Genomic DNA, 23,213 nt, shown 5'->3' on the forward strand with positions numbered 1-23,213 from the left:
TCATCTTGTTCATGGGTAAGAGTTGTTTGGACTTCCATTTGTATTTTAGCATACGTTAAGTATTGATTTGCTTTGATAACTGTAGTTGCCGCTACTTTCTCTTATTGTCCAACTGTGGATAAATATCTACCAAGGCGTGTGAAATTATGTACCTCTTTAATTAATTTGTTTTTCTCAGTGATACGATCGTTGGTTTTATTTGTTTTCCTCATAAATTTGGTTTTCTTGCAGTTTATCATCAGTCCTATCCTTAAGCCTGTCCTTCTGTGTCTACCTGTATTATATCTTGCATATCTATATGATGATTTGTAAACAAGCCAATGTCATTGGCATCGTCAGGATCTTCTAGGGATGAAGTAAGGCTCCACCTAATTCCTCCGTTTGCTGTCCACAGTTGTCGCATTTATCAACCAATCGATAGCAAGGGTGAAGAGTAAAGGCAAAATGATGAAAATTGTTTGACTTCTGTTTTGACCCTGAAAAGGTTTGTGAGACTGTTCGCGCAGATGACTGTGTACTTGGAAGTCTTGGTGCAGACGTTTGATGATGTTTATAGTTTTCAATATGATATCACAGAACCTTAGTATGTTTGAGAAGGAGTCAAAGTGAAGGTTGCCAACAGCCTTTTCATAGTCTATTTAGCTCTCTACTGAGAATGACTTTGATCAAGACCTAGTTGGTGGGGATATCAGCGTGATGCTTCTTATTGCTGCAGTTTCCAAGAAATGCTTTATTATTAACTTCTCTCTGATTCTAATCTTCAACTTATAGAGGGTTCCTTCGAGCCTTCATATCTTTCGGAATATTTCTCTGTGGAAGTTTGGTGTTTCTGTATCTTCCGACTTAGGCATTTCTGGGCTAATGCCATCCTCACCCGGAGATTACCCATTTTTATAGTCATTGATAGCTTCTATGATGTCGATCTCCAGTATTTTCTCCTCAGTAATGTCAAAGTCCTGGTCCGTTTATGGCATCATGGCTCTAACACGTGGATCTGGTATATTCATTACCCTTTAAACTGCACAAGACAACATATTGATGGAAAGTTTTATTTTGGGTAAAGAGACATGATTTCGATGGAAACACTTAAATAAAATTTGAGCAATATGTCAGGTTCCAAAATTAGGTAAACAACGTTATTTTTTCTGGGCATATATTTTGTTAACAAATGATAGAGCGATGAAAACAGGTTACTTTATTGGTTACAGCAACAATCTGCAGAAGTCGTCATTTGTGTATAGTCTAGAAATATATACTACGGTAAGCAAGCACGTAGTAAGAAAAGTGATTCAAGAAGCTCATAAACAGATAACAAGATTGATTACAATGTAAATTATATAACAGGCGCGAACAAGAGTATAAGGCTTAAATACAGAAAGACAAGAAATAGTGAACTTTTATTGAAATAAAAGATTAATCAGATAGTAAAGTTATCTATATATCTTTGTTTTCATTCTTTGTCCTGCTGTATTTGCACTTCGGATCAAGACCTCAAACACAAACCGACTAATGTGCCACTAAATAAAGTAATATAATCAGTTAATATCGAAAAATATTGTCTTGCTCAGTTTTGAAAAAGAGATTATTTCGCAAACAATCATATTAAGGTATGTTTCTGCTGACTGTTTAGTTATTCGTAACAAATAGTTGGCAATCGTTTTCATTTAATGCTTACTTTGTTAAAAACGTGCTTGGTAATCTTTGTAACCAGCAACACTACTTGTGTCTCTGCATATCCGTCAAACCTTAAACAGATTTGATATCCGTAGCTGTAAAAATAGCTGCAACTGTTACACTTATTTTAACATTTCAAATAACTGTAATATATTTCCTCACTTTGGGTTTTATTTTGTCTCTAAATTTATATTTTAATCTGTCAAAAGTCCAATTATATTCTTTTTATTTCCATTCTTGCAGTTCATCTTTTAAAGGCCTCCGTTTTTGGTGATATCGCGTTGTATCTTTTTTTATCTGTTTATTCTACATTTCGGGGTCTGATTTATTTAGTATGATTCTTCATTCAGCTAATGTAACCACACCTGCATAACGTTTAAAATATATTTATTCTTCTAGCACATAGAATTTAGAAATTGTTTACTACCAAATATTTCATGATATTTATTTAGTATAATTAATGGTTATTTATTTTCTATCCCATTGAACGGGTTCATTTGTGTTGATTTCTGAGTTTTATATTTCCTCTATTAGTGTTACTGACTTCCTCTGTAGTTTCTAATTAAGAGATATGCCAGTAGGTATACCATTTGGTTATGAATTTTTGTTTACCCTTCACAAAAGCTTGGAGGGAGTCAATTCCACCATTTTGTTAGCTTTTGAATTCGATGATATTATCCTACTTGGTTTACACGTTTTAGAAATGTGAATATAATATTTGCCTACATATTAGCAGTACAATATTACGCTGGGTATGTTTAGTTTTTAATTTACGACAAACGTATTTATTCTGTGTTATCTATGAGTAGATTGTGTTTTATTTAGTATTTGTGTTGATCATCTACACATCGAGAAACAGTATTTTGTCGAGCAATTTAAAACACTTTATTTATAATAAAAGAGGACATAACTGTTATAGATGATACAAAGTAACGTTTATGGAACTAAATCTATCGTTCACAACAAACATGCGATGTAAACCCATGAAACGATGAATAGAAGCTGGAGTTAAAAAAATATACAAATGGAACATACAATGAAATAACTGGAAACGCTTTAACTGAGAAGATCTAAAAGACAAATCAAAAGAAAGCAAAATAGTACATACGAAATGTTTGCATATATTAAATGAATTAAACTATCAAAGAGATTGATAGATTTAGTAGATTTAGTAGTGATGTGTCTGATTAAGAAACATCTTTCGACTGATAATTTATACAAATTACATATATAATTTAGAGCCAATCACATGGCAAATAACTGAAGAAGATATTTAGCTGTGTGTCTAAGATTTAGGCTAATGTGGCCTATTTCTGTTTTGGATGATAGTTCAGAAACATAGATTTTAACAGGAAACAGCTGAAAATGACGAGCGAAACGGTGCAACTTCACAATCGTTATGAAATAAATCTCAAATCCGTGAGAGTAAAGACATCAAAATCCCATATGACCTAATACGCGTGTCGTCGATGTGTTGTATTCCATTCATCTGTCCCATTAGTAAATATCTTAACAACTACTGTTATTAATGAAGTGTATATCCATTACGTACTTAAATATTTTAGTGAGTAATGCAAGTACATTCTAGAAAATAAGTTATAAAGCATACTAACGCATGTAATGCAAACTAACATCTACAATGAAGTTAGGAGTTGTAAAATCGTAAACTTTTTCACTGTATTCTTTGTTTTTTTTTGTGATGAAATTTTATAACTTTAAGACTTTTTTTCAATTGGTATTATGCATTAATGTTTGAAAGAATATTCATGTTTGTTTTGGATCAAGAAAGGTAAAATAAGTAAAGTACAAGAGGTAACATAATCTATATCGAGTTTTCTCTCTTGTGAGATTTAGCAGTTTCCTGTAGAGATCAAATATTAGAACTCTGTGTATCATGAATATTGTGTCCTATTGTATACTTTTTATTGCTAGTAAAATTTTGCTCTTATCAAGTGAACGAAATTGAGAGTAGTGTTGTGGTGGTAAATTTGTTTTGTGCACTTATTCTTAAGTGTTTTCTATTTTTACTCTTCAATTGATCATTTAAATGAGTAATGCAAATAAGTTCTAGAAAACAAGTTATAAAGAATATTAACGTGTGTAATTCAAACTAATATCTATAATGTCAGCAGTTGTAAAATCATAAACTTTTTCATTGCATTCTTTGTTTTTTCTGTGATCACATTTTATAACTTTAAGACTTTTTTCACTTGGTATTATGCATTTATGTTTGAAAACATTATTTTTGTTGTTTTGGATCCAAAATGGTAAAAGAAGTTCAAGAGGTCACATACTCTAGATCGAATTTTCTTTCTTGTGTATCATTAATGTATTGTCCTAATGTATACTTTTTATTGCTGGTAAAATTATGCTTTTATCAAGTGAATGAAATTGAGAGTAGCGTTGTGGTGGTATATTTATTTTGTGCACTTATTATTAAGTGTTTTATATTTTTACTCTTCAATTGATCATTTAAATTTTTGTGTATTCTATCCAGCTAGGTTTGCATTATCTATCAACTTTATTAAAATCATGTATGCTTTATCGACATCACACGTTGAGGATGATTTGGTCTCCATTTACGTTAGCCCGTTTTCGTCACTGCATTATAATGTTTGTACTTTTACCTTTCAACATGTTCTTAATATGTGTATAGGTGTATGCAATTGCTTTTAATATGTTAAAGCTAACTCAAAAATCATGTTAAAGCTAACTAGCGGTAGATTCGACCTACTCACTAAAATTGTTGATGCAAAAGATAGAATGTCACAATAATAAAATTGATGAATTTTCTAGAGTAACAGAGCAACCATAACAGGTAATTTCACAAAGGACGAAAGATCTACATTGAGCTGAACTTGGAAAAAGTTAGGAAAAATGTTATAACGATTTACGAGAAAGAGTAAACCAAGACCAAGAAGAAAAACATTGCTTGACAACTTAGATTATTCCATATGAACAAAGGAACTAGAACATTGTGTTATACTGATAGGCGGTGCATTTCTTTGCTAAGGTGCGGGATTAATGTATTCAGAGATAACTGGTTACACTCTGGAGTTATACCAAAAGCAAACTGAGAGCGGCGAGCATGGGCAATAAGTTCTAGAGAGAACGTTCAAATATTTATGGAAAATAAACAGATAGATATATTTCCATAATGAATATAGGTATTTCGTGTAATAAATTACTTGTGCGAAACATATCATAACTAATAATAATTACCATGCAACATTCATGTTGTCGGTTACATTATGCAGTTATGAACATGTTTGAAATGCCCATAAATGCGCGGAAGACATGGTAAGTTGAAGACATCATATCGTTACTTATTATAATTTCATTGCGTCCGTTTACTAGAGATATTACCAGATCAAAGGATTAAGTATGTAAATATATTTCTGGTTTAAAAATTTAATCCAAAGAAAGCGAAGGGAATAGTAACAACAGTAAACATGGATGAAAATTGTACACAACTCCTGCTCTTGGCTTTACAGAATATTCCTAAATATAAGTTAGTTATTTCGTACATCTAAATTTGAGAAAATACCAAGTGCACGACCAGTAAATTAATATCAATAGCAATAGAAAATGAGAAAACAGGTCGGGTCGCAAAAGACCAATGAAATTAAAAGTAAATTGATATCAGATTAAACGTTAAAATCGTTTCGGAAGAAAGTATACAAATGAATACAATGTTCTTATCTAGGTAAAACTTAGTAGGACAAAATATCTGGTAAAAGGGACATAGCAACTAGATTTTAGCGGGTTTGATGTAACTTCGAGTTGATTGCTCAAAATTTAAACAAACATCTCTTATACAGCACAGTTTTACAATATGTCAAGATCGTAGCCTCTGGAATAGCGTTTCTTGTCAAAGTTCGTTCCACATGGATCGTGTATTTAAAAGCATTTCATTTGGTTCACACAAGGTATTTAAAACGCTTTAGGCACATTAGGTATATTAATTGACGCTGGCCTACACAATTAACAAAAATATTCGCCATGCTATACAGAACAAACAATATTGAAGTTTCTAGCATAATGCCAAGCTGGATAGACCTTAATGTGCTGTATGAGTGAATTTCGTTTTGTTACATATCTGTTCCTGTTTGATTATATATAACAATTCATCAGGCAGAGCAGAAAAAAGCAAGGATTTATTATTTTTAAAAGTATTTCCTAGCGCTTGGACATCATGCCTGTGGCGAACTGACTGATAGACGAAAAGTAACGTAAGCGAAATAGTTGGATTACTTTTATCGCATTGGCAAGACACAACAAATATCTATATTAGAGACTGACATGGAGAAAACTATAAAGTCTCTAGAAAATAACAATAACAATAATTTAACATAACATGAACGATTAAGGACGAAAATTAACGGAGTGAAAACAAAACAGATCGATACGAAAATTATATTCTTTGTTCATCATTATATAGCTGGTGTGATAAATCAGAAGATAAAGTGGCCGAGTGGTCTAAAGCGCTCCCTGTTACGGATCAATGCTATCTCACCTCTGTCTGTGTGGGTTCTAGTCTCGGGTTCGGCCTATGTGGGTATGTAATAAAGCTTGCCAGTAGCTTCTCGTGAGTTGGTGGTTCTTTCCGGGGTTTTCTCGGGTTCTTTCTCCACCGTTAATACTGGCCGCCATGTATAGCCTATTGTGTGCTGAAAAATGGCCTTAAACCCCACAACAGTAACAACAAGAACAACATAAGATAAAGTGGGCATTTGCACAAATACGTTTTCGCAGTTACCAGAAACGGATGATTCAAGAGGAATAACAAAATGACAGATTATAATAAAAGCGTTGGTGATTTTTTAAGAACAGCCTATTTTGTAGCTAATGATATTTTAGTTGACAATATTAAAGCAAGGCGAGATTAAACCTTACTGAGAATCTGAACATAAATTCACTACGAAATCTAATATTATATGAATTGCCAAAGTTCTGTCTCTCACGGCTATATATTTGACTTGCCAGAGATAAAAGTAATATCAGGAAAATGTTTCGGACTTATCGAACTGCCATTCATTTGTCAGTGATTGCATAGATGACTACTGATGTATTATCATCTATACTAGGATAAGATCCATCTGTATGTATTTGTTCAGATACGGGTGTGTCAGGCATCCTCTCACTAATTTAAGTAACCCAAAATTACGTGTATCCACATCACCGTCTCTTAGAACAGAACCAAACAAACTACTCTAATAAGTTAGCGATTGATATCATTATCAACCGATCTAAATCGCATGGTGTGAATATCCTGTTACTTTATTTGTACGTGTCTGTACATTAATTAAAGATCTTTTTCCTAAGTCTTACAACCTAGTTTTAAAGGTTTAATAGAAAAACAACAGTCATGTCCTGTCTTTATTACTCTCTTGATTATCTAAGTATACAATGTTTACAGTTAGTGTACTGTTAGATTAGTTCGTCGTTTATCAATGGGATCATCTCTTTATAGTGTGATGTATTACTCTGATTAACCTTAAGAATCAATGATCTAACACAATGCTGCTCTTTCCTTAAATGTTATGCAACCGAAGACGTCATTTAATAATACTTTAAAATCTTTGCACGTCAGCATGCATGCAAGTGCAAATAAATCAATCCATTTTCTAATAACATTTATCAAATTAATAACAACAGTTATCATATTAATTAAAACCGTGTTTAAGGCTGCATAGAAAACATAGTATTGTATGTTTTGGGGAGCACATGTTAAATTAAATGGAAAACATTAGTATATTACAGGGTTATTATTATACGGAAGGTAGCCAAGTGTACAACTCACAAGGTCCTGTCATACCTTTGGGACCTAGACGGAATGGTCACCTTTGTCACCAAAAGGACAACGTCATGCTTGGTTATTTTAGTGTATGTGTGTCAGTTCATCTCTTGGGATCCACCGTATTGAACTATTGCATTTACTCCATCCGTGACCAAAATAATGCACATGCGTTTGTTCTTATTTCAAAATTAATAACGATTGTGAATTTGTCTAGGTCTGTTGTTAAAGTCCAAGGCTAAATCAAAAGGCATCTGTTGTAGTAATCGATATGCGAAGAAGCACAAAAACTGGCAAAATTACTACCCGTGTTTTGATACCAGATACATCCTACTTATTGGAATCTTGGTGTGATGGTGCCTCGTCTAACAATAGTTGAGTGTTTAGTGTCTAATCCCAATATTTATTAGTTTCAGTTGGATAACCATGATTAATTGATGATATCTGGTTATTGAATACACATGGGGTAGGGAAGATTGAATACACATTCGGTAGGAAAGATGGAATAAACACGCAGTAGGAAAGATCATTATAACTAGAGGTTTTAAACATTTATTGTTTTGACTTCATAAGATGTGTCCTGTCGGGTGCGGTGTTGAATTTCGATAAAGCCAGATGACGTTTTTATTGTGAGCCACGTTTAAGTCATATGATTCATATAGTTTCAATATGACGATACCTGTATTACCGTATGTGTTTTCCGTTAATAGAAAACTCGAGATGTTGCGAACGTTCACTTCATGGGAAATAGTTGAGCTGCGAACGGGACAAATATCTAGCACAAATAGTTATATATACTCGTTCTTGAATGGACATGATTGTACTATATCTTCTGACTTGTTACGAAAGAATTCCTACCAAATTATTGTACTGATAAAGCGCACGGTTTAGTCGAGACACCCACACAATATACCAAGCCAAAGGTACCATTCTTGAGCTCCACAGTGAAGATTTTGTTCTGCTTTGGTGATCAAGAATGAATAACTGTATCTAGGTACATTGTGTGCGTGTTTTGCAATATTGGCATACACTTTGCGGATGAAATATGATTTTTTTTTCTACTGAGCAAATTGAATTAATCTCAGTAGTGTAAACCTTTGTAAGCAAAATAATACAATATGACGACCGTCAGTTTTCAAAATAACTTCAAATTTTGACAATTAGACTCTTGACCTTGTCACTAGTGGCAAAGAATAAATTAGTTATCAGGATTTTGGGGTACGGTCTTTTCACTGAAGCTTACTCGATTATTCTCTGAAGACAAATAGATCATGTAATTAAAAACATAACTCCACGCTCAATTAATTCACCTGTCCCTTTCAGCTTGTATTATAATTTGTTGTACTGTGTCATATATTAGGATTCTTTGAATGAAATTCCCAAGATTTGATTCGGATCTTGAGTCTATGTATTGCTGCTTCCTTGGTATATAATAGTATATCATATATTTAAATGGACACTTTGGTAGACTTTAGTTCCGGTCACTCATTGTATCCCTTTATGGAGCATTTGATAATAATTCTGTACATTAAATACAACTTTTATCTCAAAAAATTTAAGTCCTCGGGTTGTCGCCGTTCTTTTAAAAATTTGAAACATAAATTTAGTCTTTCAATGGGAATTCTTGTATGCAGATTAGTCTAATTATGTCATTCTAGCACTATATATATAAGCATGATAGAGAAAATCATGGAAAGAAAAATAGCTTGTGTTTGTTTTGTTGACCTTAGCGGCACTGATAACAAATGATCATGCCGAGTGAATGGGAGCTAAGTGTTTTTCTCAAAGATATACCGAGGTGGAAGACAGACTGATCTCAGCCCATATCGAATGCAAGATCCTTGTATTGCGATGCTTTATTAACATTAATATCAAGGATCCATGGAAACAAAGAGCACGTATTGTGATAAATTCACAAAGTAAAATAAAAGACTGAGCTGATAGGTCAAGATTCATTTGATATGTGACAAAGATTTAATGTTGATTTTATGGGCTGGGTTATGGTGGAATTAAAACTAAAAGCTTATCAACTAATCTGATTTATACGGAAGTCAACAGGTTTATATGAGTGACATATCTTTCATACGTCGAAACAAAATATAACATTGGATTAATAGAGATGATAAATTACGTATGCACACATTTGTGTGACTATAAACACATCCATTAAGATATACTAAGGATATTTACTCATTGTCCTAATGATTGCGGTGAATAATAATAATAATAGTAATAATAATAATAATAATTTTTCATTGATTAAATAAATCATTATTATTTTGAACATTGCATCTGAATGGTTACAGCATATGACCTTGCTAGGTATAATTTATTGTTTGGAAGGTTTTTCAAAAACATCGAGTTTTGGAACATCCATAAACATCGCCAGTTTTCCTATCGTACGTTCTTGTGACATGTATTATTTAAATATCCTAATAGATCAACTTATATAAATGAAACTGCAAGCAGTTTTTTATCAGTTCCACAACAAAATACAACATATTACTCGTGTGCTGAAAGAAAAATAATTTCGTTAGTTTGCTTGTTTCGACTACATGAACTAAAAATTACAGAGTAGACAAAAATGTTTTACCTCGTCTATTTCCAGAGTATATGACGGTCTGTCATACTGCGGTGGTTGATCGCATGTGTCAAGAATGTAAAGCCGAACTGATTTAGTGGTCTGCAATAATAATAATAATAATAATATCATCTTCTTCTTCTTCGTCTTTTTCTTCTTACTGGTAGTTGTGAGGCTTTATCATGAAGAAGGTTTGTTAGATTTTAGGAAACTTAGACATTTGGCATATTCATCTTGCCTTGGATGAAATGTGTTACATAAAGAATGGATTATGGAAATTGCACAGTATCTTGACTAGAATGTGTCGAAATTGTAAACCACCTACATTTCAGGTTTTCATTGGCGTGACTTAGAATACTTGCAAAGACAACATAAATACGACAGACAAAAGCTGGGAGAGGAAAAGTATTCAGATAATAGTACAAAGAGGTATTGTTCAAACACATACAATGTTTCCTCTGCCATTGCTGAGAGAAAATTTCAACTCCATTCCACCCTCATACTGTAAGTAAAGATTTAAACATCTCACTCAATGTAAATTAAGACAAAATATGTAACAGTTATGTTCAAAAAGATATTTCAGCAACGTTATGAGAATTACATTGCAATACATTTCCAAAGTGAATAAAATATGCAATTCGCCAATTATTATATTTTGTTATATTGCTCTTCCAAATTTATTTCTGACCTTGCATGATTTAGTTTTGAATGTATTTGCTACGAATGCATATGTCAACTAAACACTATAAACTTTGAATGGCTTACACATAGACTATAACAAGACTTATCTTAGTAATTAGATCAATATGATCACATAAGTCGTATATTAGACTCCAAAGAAAACCAGAAAGAACACTGGACAATTGTACAGCAATGCCTAGAAATAAAATATTGGTTGGTAAATTTAAAGTCAGACTTAAAGTTTGTCTAATCAGACTGCTTTGTTCAGGATCTATGGTAAAGTTTGACTTTAGGTTTCGGTGAAATATTGTCCAGATGATGAAAGTTTGGAATCAGCATAAATATTTATCACCTGAACATGTTACAAATTAGGAGAAAATAATTTCCTCAACATTATTATCTTATGACTGTGTCGAGTGGCGACAGCAGAATAACCCTCCAATTACTAATTACCAATACATTTTTTCCAGAAGATTTTTTAACATTTTGATAAAAAAAGTCAGTTCATTTACGTATTTATCACATTTGTGTTTTGTGGCATTAGCGGTACTGCATCCATTAGCCATACATCGAAACCAGTCTGTATTAGTGACATATAAGATGTATAATTTACAGCTAAAATGCATGAAAACAGAGCTTGCTAAAACAATACAAGACCAAAATATAACCATTAAATCATAAAGAAACAAATACTGATTGTACTATAACTGTATTTAGAAACGTTTCCTTAATTAATTCTCCTCATTAAGAAATTATATGTGCTAGTGATTATCATAAACTTCACACATTATTCATAATCAAATGTTTTTGTGGCCGGTAAATATATTGATTGATGATTAATTTTTATAACTTGTAAACTCTTACCGCTTCTCTGTCCAGTACTGTGTTCAAAATTATGTTTGCCATTATTGGGCTAAATTTGTTTTCCTGCTTAATATTGACGTACAGCGTTGTAACTGGATCACTCGTGAAAATAATCATTTCGTAGGGATCACTTGCATTGTCGGTTGCTCTCAATGTAAAGAGCAATGTACCTGGTGATATGAAACAATAGCATTTTAATCTATTAATTTCAAGCTAGAAGATATCAAAACATGTATGCATCTATATGGTCGTAAGATGCAGCATCTTGAACCCCAATAATCAAAATACAAAAGCGGCAACAATCCCAGTTCCTGACTCGTACCTCGTCTCTTCGGAACCATAAAAAAGACATTAGGTCTTAACTTAAGTGACAGGCCTCAGCATATGTAATTCCAACTACATTAAAATCAAATTTTGTAATATTTTAACCTTATGCAGCGAAAGTGAGAACTTTGTGACGATATTTTAAGCCGATACACATAAATATGTATCAGTCATGTTATACTGAGATTCCCGTGCAATATATATATATATATATATATATATATATATATATATATATATATATATATATATATATATATAATACCATGTCCATAGAAAATACTACTCACAGGATGCGATATTCATATGTGTCTTCTCATTTATAACAAACACATGCAACATCACTTTATGAACTTTTTAATTTCGATTCGTAATTGATATCCAGCTGGACCCACCTATTGGATTTGCTTCCACGAAGAATTTTAGAGACAAACATATATTTCATACTTTTGATGCACATATAAAGAGCGAAAGTATTCGATCATTTTCCTAAACTAATCATCTAAATAGTAAATGTTCATATCCTACCATTTCTGACCTTAAATGCCACGACAATGAATAGTGTAGATAAAAATGACATTAAGAAAGCATAATATCTCAAATTGGACACGAAAGACTATGCTGCGAACTTTGCTGCTTGACACTGACGTAGGTTAGTATCTTTCTCACGCTGGATAAATTAAGATCATGTTTTAGTAGAAATGATGACTTAAACCTAGCAAGGAAAACTATTCGAATAGGGTAGACTCAAAACTATGTATTACAGTCTGAAATGTTTATGTCGCATCTGGCAGGTTTTACCTATTGGCGTGCATTCGTTTTCAGGAAACTGGACAAAGTATGGTTGTTTGTCAAACAGTGGAATTGCCACACAGCTAGTGAAAAGCAAGCCTGTAAAATACAAATGTGAGAAAACGTAAATGTTATTTAAATGATTCCCCAAATAAATTAAAACAATGGCCTATCTTAGACTATCTACAATAATAGCAGTATCGACAGTTATAGTAGTAGGAGGAGGATAGTCTGTCTTAATACCGTAAAACATTATCCAGACGTCGGTTATCCAGACTTCCTTTATCACTATAATGGCCTCTAATATTACACTGGACAACAAATTTTTACAAAAGTCATGTTACTGAAATAAAATTAGTCAATTCTTATCAATTTTTATGTGCTGAACACGAATATGACAGTCAAATTGCAAAATTGGCTCTAGTTTTTTTGTAATCTGCAAGAAATTAATGTTTACATAACGAAATGCATTCCAATAGTAAAAGGTCAACTGTAATAGCCTACCTATAAAAAATCAAGTCATTGACTACATCTTAGATTTCTTCGCCTGTCTCTTGTACAGCTGTTCGGGAGCATCTCTGAGGAGTGTCCAGCAGTAGTCAGCCAGCATTGTAGTGGACCATTTTCCCTGGTATCTTTGTTCCATTGTTGCGATATCTTGATGAAAACGTTCGCCGTGTTCATCACTAACAATACCACAGTTGCTAGGAAAGAAATCCAAATGGGAATGAAGGAAGTGAATCTTTAGAGACATATTGCAGCCAAGTTTCTTATACTTCATCAACATGTCTTCTACTAGTTCCTTATAGTTTTCTGCCCTAACATTTCCGAGGAAGTTTGTAGAAACTAGGCGAAAAGCATTCCATGCTTGTTTCGCGTCACCTTCCAGCAAGTTGTTGAACCGGTCATCTTTGAAAAGCTCTCGAATCTGAGGACCCACAAAAACTCCCTCTTTAATCTTTGCTTCGCTGAGTCGAGGGAATTTTTCATGCAGGTATCGGAATGCTGGCAAAGTCCGGTCAATGGCTTTCACAAAGTTCTTCATCAAACCTAGTTTGATGTGAAGGGGTGGTAGCAAGATTTTCTGAGCCTCAACCAGAGCTGGGTGTTGGATATTCTTCTCTCCAATGGCTACATTCTGCCTGTGAGTCCATTCCTTCCTCATGTAGTGCATTTCCCTTGCTCGGCTATCCCACTCGCATAAGAAACACATGTATTTTGTATATCCTTGCTGCAGTCCCATTAAAAGGGCAACTACCTTCAAATCACCACAGAGGTGCCAGCTGTACTTGTTATACTCAATGGAATTCAGTAGCTGCCTTAAGTTATCGTATGTCTCTTTCATGTGGACAGCATACGCTACTGGAATAGATGGAAGAATGTTTCCATTGTGCAAAAGCACAGCCTTGAGACTCAGTTTCGAAGAGTCCACAAATAGTCTCCATTCTTGTGGGTCATGAGTGATTTTTAAAGCATTCATGAGGCCCTCAATATCGGAACAGAATATCAGATTACTTTCCTTTCTGAAGAAAGGCTCCAATTGCTGGTGGCGCTTTCGATATGCAGTAATTGTGACATCTTCTTCTAGAAGATTCCATTGTTGGAGTCTTGATCCTAGCAATTCTGCCTTGTTCTTTGATAAGTCCAAATCACGAATCAGGTCATTTAGTTCTTCCTGTGTTATTCTGTGTGGGGTTGATGATGCACCACAGTGAAAATCTGGATCACTGCATGCTGATGGACCAGGAGAAGAACAGGTCGACTCACCTTTGTCTTCGTCAGATGAATCAAGAGAATATTCTGCTGGAGGTTCTGGAATAGGAAGTCCCTCACCATGTGGAACTGGTCTCAATGAGACGGAATGTTTGGGTAGACTATTCTCGACTTCTTTCGCTTCGTTATTCCGCCGGAAAGAGGAGGAACCAAGCAGAAGTAACAGTCATTTAGGTGGTTGCTTGGCTCTCTCCACACCATTGGGACTGCAAACGGCATTGATGACCTTTTGCAATTCAACCACTGTGAAAGCTGTGTTGTACATGTAGCACAGCATATATGCGGAGCCCAAGGCTTGTCTTGGTCACCAACCTTGCATCCGAAGTAAAGATGATATGCCTTCTTCACTTGAGAATTGATACTTTTCTTCTGGTTGGCAAATGTCACTTCCCCACAAATATAGCAAAAATTGTCCGCGGCATTAACACACTTTCGAGGCATTACTGTTCGTTATTGTACGTAAATGGATAAAATAATAAGTTTTATGTAACAGTAGCTTGAACTGTCTCGCACAACGTCTAAAATATTTTAAATGCTGAACCTATCTGATTGGGCTTTATATAGTACACTGCTTACGTCAGCTTCAGCAGCCGCCTGGCATTAGTATAATAGGCCTACACATGTATAGTACACTGCTGACGTCAACTTACTTCAGCAGCCGCATGGCATTAGTATTGCATTGCATCAGAAAATGATGCAATCAACTGTGGATGATGTGAGCATGATGGTATTATGCAATGTTACATCATTATTCCGGATGTTGCTGCAGTCCTACTGGAGAAATTTACACAGTGAAACATAGAAAATGAGGTATATGAATATCTTCAAAACGAGAGCCAATACAAATTTTTCACGGTTATATTCGTGTTCGGCACACCAAAATACTACAGATTAGGGCCTTTTCAAGTCAGTAATGATTTCACTGTTGACCAGTGTTATCTTCATGTCTATGTTTTTTAACTCTACATCTTTATCGATTGTCTTAGCGGCCACAATTTACGAAAACGAATGTAGCCTAATCAGTCCCGTTTAATCGACAGACTATTATTTTAACAGTTATTGCAAGTTCGTGGCTTGATCAGAAACTATCTGTTTCGACATCATGCAGTTTTAGATTGTCATTACTAGTGCTCCTAGGTGGCCGAGTGGTCTAAGGCGCTTGCCTTTACAAATCACTCTCACATCTCACCTCTGTCCCCCTGAATTCGAGTATTGTCTCTTAAGATAATGGTATGCGAGAAACCCTGGCAGCAGCTTCCCGTGGGTCGGTGGATTCCCGGAGTCTTCCATGGTTCTTCCTAAACCAAATATACTGGCCGCCATTCATAGTCTAGTATGTGCTAACAATAGCGTTAAAACCCCCAAGTCGTTATCATTACCTAATGGGAAAGAATAATTACGAATGGCCGAGGCTGGAGCATGGGTAGTAAACCATTCTTAATATATGTGTATTAGCTCATCGTTTTGTAATTTGTAAGTGCCAGGTACTAAGTACATATGACTAATGACCGAAGCTAATGGTAGAAGTTCATTTTGTATTCTATATGTATTCACTCATACTTTTGTAACTCTAAGTGCAAGCTAAGGCACTGTTATGCAGTTAAAATATTATACAAATACGAAGTGACATAATTTAAAATTACAACATGCTCTTGCAAATTATCTTTAAAATTCTACCTAGATAACATTGGATGGAGGCAATACATATGACTTATTCTTCAATGGCATTTTCATTATTATTAAGACGTTTTTATTAGGTGAAAACAATATTCTATTCTCAGAATGATATAACGAAATAATCACTGGTTTCTTATTACATATTCATGATTCTGAACAAAAGAAAATAATGATTCCTACAAACCTGTAATTTCAACGGCAATCATATATACTAAAAATATACTTCTATGATCATCTGTGTCCATTTTATTCCGCTCTGGAATACAGAATCATGATTCAGAATATAAATAAGGATAAACATATACATAATGAAAGATAAATAACTTCAAATAGAACATTAACATTCAGGTCTTTCATAAATGTTCAAATCAAAGAGAAAGAATAATTAGGATTCCAGATAGCACTTCATGAACTACAGTATCAGAATCTTTACTTTGCATGGAACATATTTTACATAAATGTAATAATAAACATTTTTTTTTCGATTCCGAAACGTCGTTAATCAACGATATATAATGGAACTGTATAACGGGCTAGGTAATTCCAGCAGATCGTATACAAAAAATCAGACCATAAACGTTTTGAAAAACAAAAGATAGGAAAGTAAAATTTAAATAGCTTGCTAAGAATATTTTGGATAAATGAATAAATTTAGAGGAAGATGAAAAGAAGGATAAGGATAAGGGTAAGACGTCTAACTATTTATGCAAACACGTTCAGGTCTGTTCTACTGATTCATTTCTAAAGGAGTTCGAATTATGATCTCTTAATTGATTAAAGTATAGATGTATTAAATTCAAAACACAAAGCGAACATTATACGCAGTAGTCTATTCGTGTAGCATTGTTATTATGTTTCATATTACAACCCATTAAGACATTACAGATGTTGCCATTGTGAGGTTTGGGCGTTTTAAGTCTGCTTGAAAGATACGGGTATTTACTGTAGAGTTGCGATTTACTAAGTACACCTTCAGGGTATCAATAAACAGTGCCTACACTGGGATCCCGCAACTGGCTTGAGAATATTCCATGATAACATATTACATTTTATTGTAATATGCAAAACACTTGTCATGTCAATCACTTGAAATTACATTTATTGGATACTAAACTGAATTTTGATGTCCACTAATGTTTGAAAAAGATTTCTTATTAGAAATGTCACGGTATGTGTTGGAGTGGAATAGTTAGCAGAAATAGAAGTCAAATGTCATTATGAATACCAAGGTTTTGGGGTTCTTTACCGATACAGCCTTAATATGAAAATATTTGATTTTGTGTGAGCAAATGTTTATATTTCCAAAGACTATCTGATAAAAGACTTATTTTACTCCACATTCTCAACTACCTAAACACAGGAGTCAAAATTAAAAACGGGTCTCTAGACTCTAGGGATATTTTTAAACTAAACGAGTTTATAGAATCGTACATACTTCAATGTCAATTCCGAGTCAAATAATATTATCTGAAACATATTCTTCAGCACCAAGTCAATACATTATAGGAAAATGCATTTACATATTCAGAACTAGCAGGTGGTTTGCTTAATAGGCTTAATGATACCTTAGTCAATCAAGTATTTTGGAGGTTGCCAGACAAATGGCAATCATTCTTGAGTCATGTAAAGTTGTTCCCAGCTATTGTGACAACACTTACTTCTCATTTGTTGGTGAGGCTGATTGCATTTTTTTCTAACTTTTGCAGTTTCATGTTATTCAAATCAGTTGTGTTTACATATTAATTCTTATACCAGACCTCAAACTGCTTTGATGTCATGCTATTGATAAATTTGGTGTGGAGGGTTACATTAATTTATGATTAATAGACAATTTAGATTTGGCAATATTCTTTGATGATTTCTAATTTGACTGTTATTGTCTATATTTATTATGTCTTTTATCATCATAACACTTGTTTCTACTTTGAAAATATATTTTTAAAAACGTTTGAATATATTCACTCTGTAAATTTTAATATGCTTTCACTATTCATATTTTACTCCGGAATTGTTTTATGGCGTACTTATGAAAGATTTTCTACCTTTATCTCCATGGTCGTTCTTTACCAGAGATATATCAAAGTATGTAGCGATAAGAATTTATTACATAGTGTAGGAAGGCTCTTTCTACCTGTAAGAAAATAATGGTTTAACTAATCTTGAAACACTGTGCATCGTGATTGCTCTTGTATGGTATTGGAATATGGAATTGTGTTGTAAGCGGCATATTTATAATAATACTAATTATTTCAATTCAATTCATTGTCTGTTAGTATTGGTTTCGGCCATCTATTACAACATTTCTTGAAATTATGCCTGTTTTGTCATAGTAGCTAATTTATCTAGCAATTGTTAAGTCAAGCTATAAGATCTAGTTTGGAAACATAGATCCTTGAATTCATTATTTTAAGACCTGTTCCTAAAGCAATAATTACATCACATATCACTGTATTATTCTGCCTGGGCATGAATTTGTGCTTCTTGTATCATACTGCGCTTCTCTCATAGTTTCAGCTGACCTTGGTTTGCTTCTTCCTTTTGTTTAAACAATTTTCGTTTGACTTTCTTAAAGTGTGTGAACAAATGCCACGTTCACCTCTTCCTGGAAGTTTCTTTCTTGTAACATTACATTAACTTGAGATATATAAATGTTAGGAATTTCTTCAATTTTACGGTCGCTACTTGTTTGCCTTTCTCTTCAGTTTCCATTTATTTCAAGAACAATTTACATATAACATAACTATGATTTAAAGACTAAAGGCAAAAGCAGCCAAAAGTATTTGAAAACTATTCAACTAAATTATTTTGATTTTGTTTCTTTTTTTTAAATTTACTTACATAAATGGAATCAAACTAGCTCTCACTGCAGAAGATGAAATCCTAACCTAAATCAGCAAGATCCAGTAAAGTATCTAATTTTTGTTGTTGTCATGTAATCTTCTTTCATCTTTGGAATTCATTCCAATTGGAGGAAATTCACTCATAAAATATGTTATTCCCAATATTACTACATATCAAAATGACTTTAATATTGTAGAGGATCTCGCATTTGCAAAGATTCTGTATGTTCTGTCATTTCGTTTTTGCCCTTGTCTTCCAAATCCATGTCAGTTAAGTACTGAGGAGTTATTTCTTTGTATGCCGCATGTGCTATATTAAGTTTTAATATCTGTTTTGTACCCTTCTTCTCAATCACTGTCTATTTCTTATCTTTTGTTATTGCTGCGCTTGTTATAAACAAAAAAACAATTCTTTTGCAAGAGGTTGATGGAGTTGAATTTGATAATACATTTTACTATTCTGCTTACAATTAAGGTTATTATGAGGAACCAATAAAGTGCTGCAACAGTTTATGACAAATGACATAATTATGGGTTGTAAACTCCCCAACAGACATCTACGAATATCTTTGGTCAATACAACAAGCGTGCTAAATATGTCATCAATTGATCAAGATCAAAATAAACTAATCATGGTTCGTTTCAAAACGAGGATAAATCATTGACTTACAAGGAAATGGGAGAGGTAGCAATATAAATGATTAAAGTCTGTACTCCCTATATCGCATAACTCTATAGCTGTATAGGAAGACGAAATAAATGGAAGGCGAAATAAATGTATAAATCGGTTCCACATAAAATTTAGATGAAACAATAAATGCAAATTAACCATTATAGCCAAAACGTACAAACATGCAGTCTATGTAAAGTTGTTGAACAGAGATTTGTAAGTAACTGCAAATACTGCAAGAGATATGCATTATAATTTAAAAAAATGAATCCAATTTTGAGAGTGAAATTAACAAATATAAGAAAGATTTCAAAAGTATATTGTCAATAAGGAAATATTAACAGAATATTTTCTCCAGAAGAAGAAAGAGAATTAAAAAAGTACTTAAATGATTTTCATATTGAAACTTCAAACCTATGGGTCAATGAAATTAGACATAAATAAAATTGATATCAGTAAAATCAAAAGATTAGAAGAGCAAAGCTAAATCTAAGAGATATTTTTCGTACAATAGGATGCGATGGAATTAGTGGTGATGGCGGAAACAAGGTTATACAGAAAGAGTATTATTGTCAAATTTAGAAGAGGGATTAAAACAAATTACCAACTATTTGAGTTACCAAATTAAGCCACATCATTGATTCGTAGTTTTGACAGTATAATAACTTGGCGTTTGACATTATCAGGAAAGGCGTTTCTTATTGGCTGATAATAAAATTGTACTAATTTCTATTTCAATTAGTTTGTTCTTTGTAATTATATTAAAATCGTATATCTTGCAGCAAACAACAAAGCAAGAGAATCAGCCGTTATAGTAAACACTATTAACTTATTTAAAACAAAGAAAATTAGTTCAGTTCCAACGTCCATACTCTTAAAAACACTCACTGGTTTACTTGTTGTGTAGCTGAGGGTGTCCAAATCATGTGTTGCTACAGTTGTACCTATCGTCCTGATTACAATAAGCTAACCATTTTAAGTCTTCCTTTTTACATAATCATTATTACGTTTTATTTTTTCATGTTACTGATTATTTTGTTTTGACCAATTGTTATAGACTATATTATAACCACCATTAGAATCACTTAGTGTAGCTTTTGATTTTCACATATAATGCTTAAATCTGATGTTAATGTTTTCATCTGAATTTTATTCCTGTTTATCAAACAAACTATATTTTGAAGCAGTTGGGTTATTTTTCAGCGTCTTGTGTATACTAAAAAAGACTAGGTCATACACGTCCTATTGTTTGCTGTTGATCAACTAAAATGCATATCACATTAGTTCGGGCACTCTGATTTAGTCTAGATATTCCTTCCGCTTTTAGTCCGTTGTTGTTTCATTTTTTTTTAAAATATCATTGTTATACGCACGAATTAACTAGCAATGTTTTGAGTCTAACCATAGTGCTGATGTTTTTTACTTATAAGTTAAATGCTTCTACTTGTTTTTAAAGGTTAGAACCTTTGAATTTAAAAACATAAATGTATGGGGTACATGTTGATTGCTGCCTCTCTCGCCTGGTTCGACAAGCATGACTAATATAGCCTATCTTTAAACATTTACTGTTCATGTAATATTTTACGTATACAGTTTGGAGCTTAGTGTGTATTAGATGAACTAAGTTCTCATAACTGAAAATAAAGAATAAAGCTAACACTTTACCTAATGTCATCAAAAATTTTGGAATGAATTTTAACGTCTAATTCTTAGATTTTACTATTAACATTTTTAAATGTAATGATTCGTGTATCAAAGAGTCATAGTGGCCTATGGTCTCTCTTTAACAAATCGTGCCAAGTAGGGGCATGGTCTAGGATTGATTAGTTAAATTGTGTACAGTAGCGTCTTTGTATTTTATGAAATTATTCAATCATGTAATGGGTTGGGTTTTGAACAAAAGCGCTGGATCCTTGAAATATTCAATACGTACTACTTATGCTCGAGGTAATACATAAAACAGCAGGCTCTTATAGTGCCTTTTCAAATGGTGTGTATATATATATATATATATATATATATATATATATATATATATATATATATATATATATATATATATATATATAGTGTTGGTATAACTTGATTTGATACACCAATACTATTGGTCTATCAATGTTTTTGATCCACCCGTGGCGCATTAATACGCTTATATACATATTTTTCAACACTTATTATATTTCAACAGTAGGCTATCGCTTCTATATTCTCTAAATCTGCAATGAAGTTTTCATTGGGTAATCGTTAACGTTGTAATAAAATAACTAAAAATATTCGTACTCCTCGTCTTCTAGATTAGTTAAATATGCTGTAGAATTTCATCGAAATCCCCCTTTCTCATAAATAAGGGCGATAATACGGGGAAGTATGTGGAGTGAGAGAAACAAAGATAACTGAACGTGCACCAAGTAACCTTCAAGAACCTGGGACTTCGTAGCGGTTAGCTGTACATGTTCCATAAGATTGTAATAGCGTTCACAATACCAGTGATATAAAGTTGCAATAAGCTATCAAGATTTGTACGGTACACTTATTTTGGAAGGAGGAATACACATACTGTACTCTCTTAAGTGGTTGGTTTATTTTTTTATTTCTTCCTTCGTGTTTTACAAAACTTATTAAGATGGGTCTTAAAACGTATTATTAAATATTAAAATGTCAGAAGGTTAATCTACCCTTGCTCATTCTTTCTCTATCACTGAGTGTGCTGGTAAGGCAACAGTCTAATTGACCAATATGGGATGGGCAATCTCTCTGTGTGTTAGTATAAAGATACCAGCGAAAACCCGTTTACAAAACACGAGCGTGGCCGATTTTTGACTGTGACATGCGAAGATGTCTCTGATGAAAGAAGTAAAACAAAGTAGTCACACGAAACAGCATAAAGGGGAAAGTTGAGAACTTAGGATATCAACAATTGTGTTGTTTGTAGCAATGTTAATTAATTTATGATAATTACTTAGATGAACTGATATGCATTAAATGTTTGTCTTACCTCTTGCCGGTTCTTCAATCCGCTTAGTTTATAGTTCCGACTCGTTTAAATATGCTAACAGATATGTGAAAGCCAGAAGTCCAATATTCAAGTAGTTCACTATTATGTGTTAGTAGTGCTCTACTTTCTTCATTTAAACCATCTTTCTTGTTTCAGTCATACACGGATCTCGTATTTGTTTTCAATATGAATGAAAATATTAGTTTAAAATCTAAAAGAAGCAACTTATCAATTTGCAAAGGAGACTGCGATCACACGCAAAAGGTTAAGAACTACATTTTGTTGCGGACAGGCTAGAGCAGGCTGTCGAGTTCAATCATTACATTAACAAGTAGATGCTTTTAGATGCTTTTAGCAAATGTTAACTTCATTGTAATTGAAAGTATGTGTATGTGATATGAATAAAATATATGTATAGTATGGATGCTGTATAACTGATATACTACTCGCTGCCTTTTAATGAAAAGTTTATAAATTTCGTGGTATCTCAATGATACATCGTACATAATATACTCGCACACACACACGTACGGGCGGCCAAGAAG

The 23,213-nt window shown here is 33.2% G+C and overlaps 1 protein-coding gene across 1 annotated transcript in view; it reads right to left on the reverse strand.

Moving 5' to 3' along the window:
- LOC149771296 (cadherin-related family member 1-like) overlaps positions 1-23,213 on the reverse strand; it is a gene marked incomplete at its 3' end in the record, with an annotated part of 61,392 nt that overhangs the window by 36,682 nt on the left and 1,497 nt on the right. The window contains exons 2-6 of the mRNA XM_089948652.1: positions 16,348-16,419; positions 12,723-12,812; positions 11,598-11,767; positions 10,501-10,554; positions 10,065-10,154 (exon numbers count right to left, since the gene is read on the reverse strand). Coding sequence (XP_089804778.1) covers positions 10,065-10,154; positions 10,501-10,554; positions 11,598-11,767; positions 12,723-12,812; positions 16,348-16,408 — 465 coding nt within the window. The remainder of the gene's footprint in view (positions 1-10,064; positions 10,155-10,500; positions 10,555-11,597; positions 11,768-12,722; positions 12,813-16,347; positions 16,420-23,213) is intronic.

This window comes from Sinohyriopsis cumingii, unplaced genomic scaffold, assembly GCF_028554795.1.
Source record: "Sinohyriopsis cumingii isolate HCF-2022 unplaced genomic scaffold, ASM2855479v2 utg001976l, whole genome shotgun sequence".
NCBI classification, from domain to species: domain Eukaryota; kingdom Metazoa; phylum Mollusca; class Bivalvia; order Unionida; family Unionidae; genus Sinohyriopsis; species Sinohyriopsis cumingii.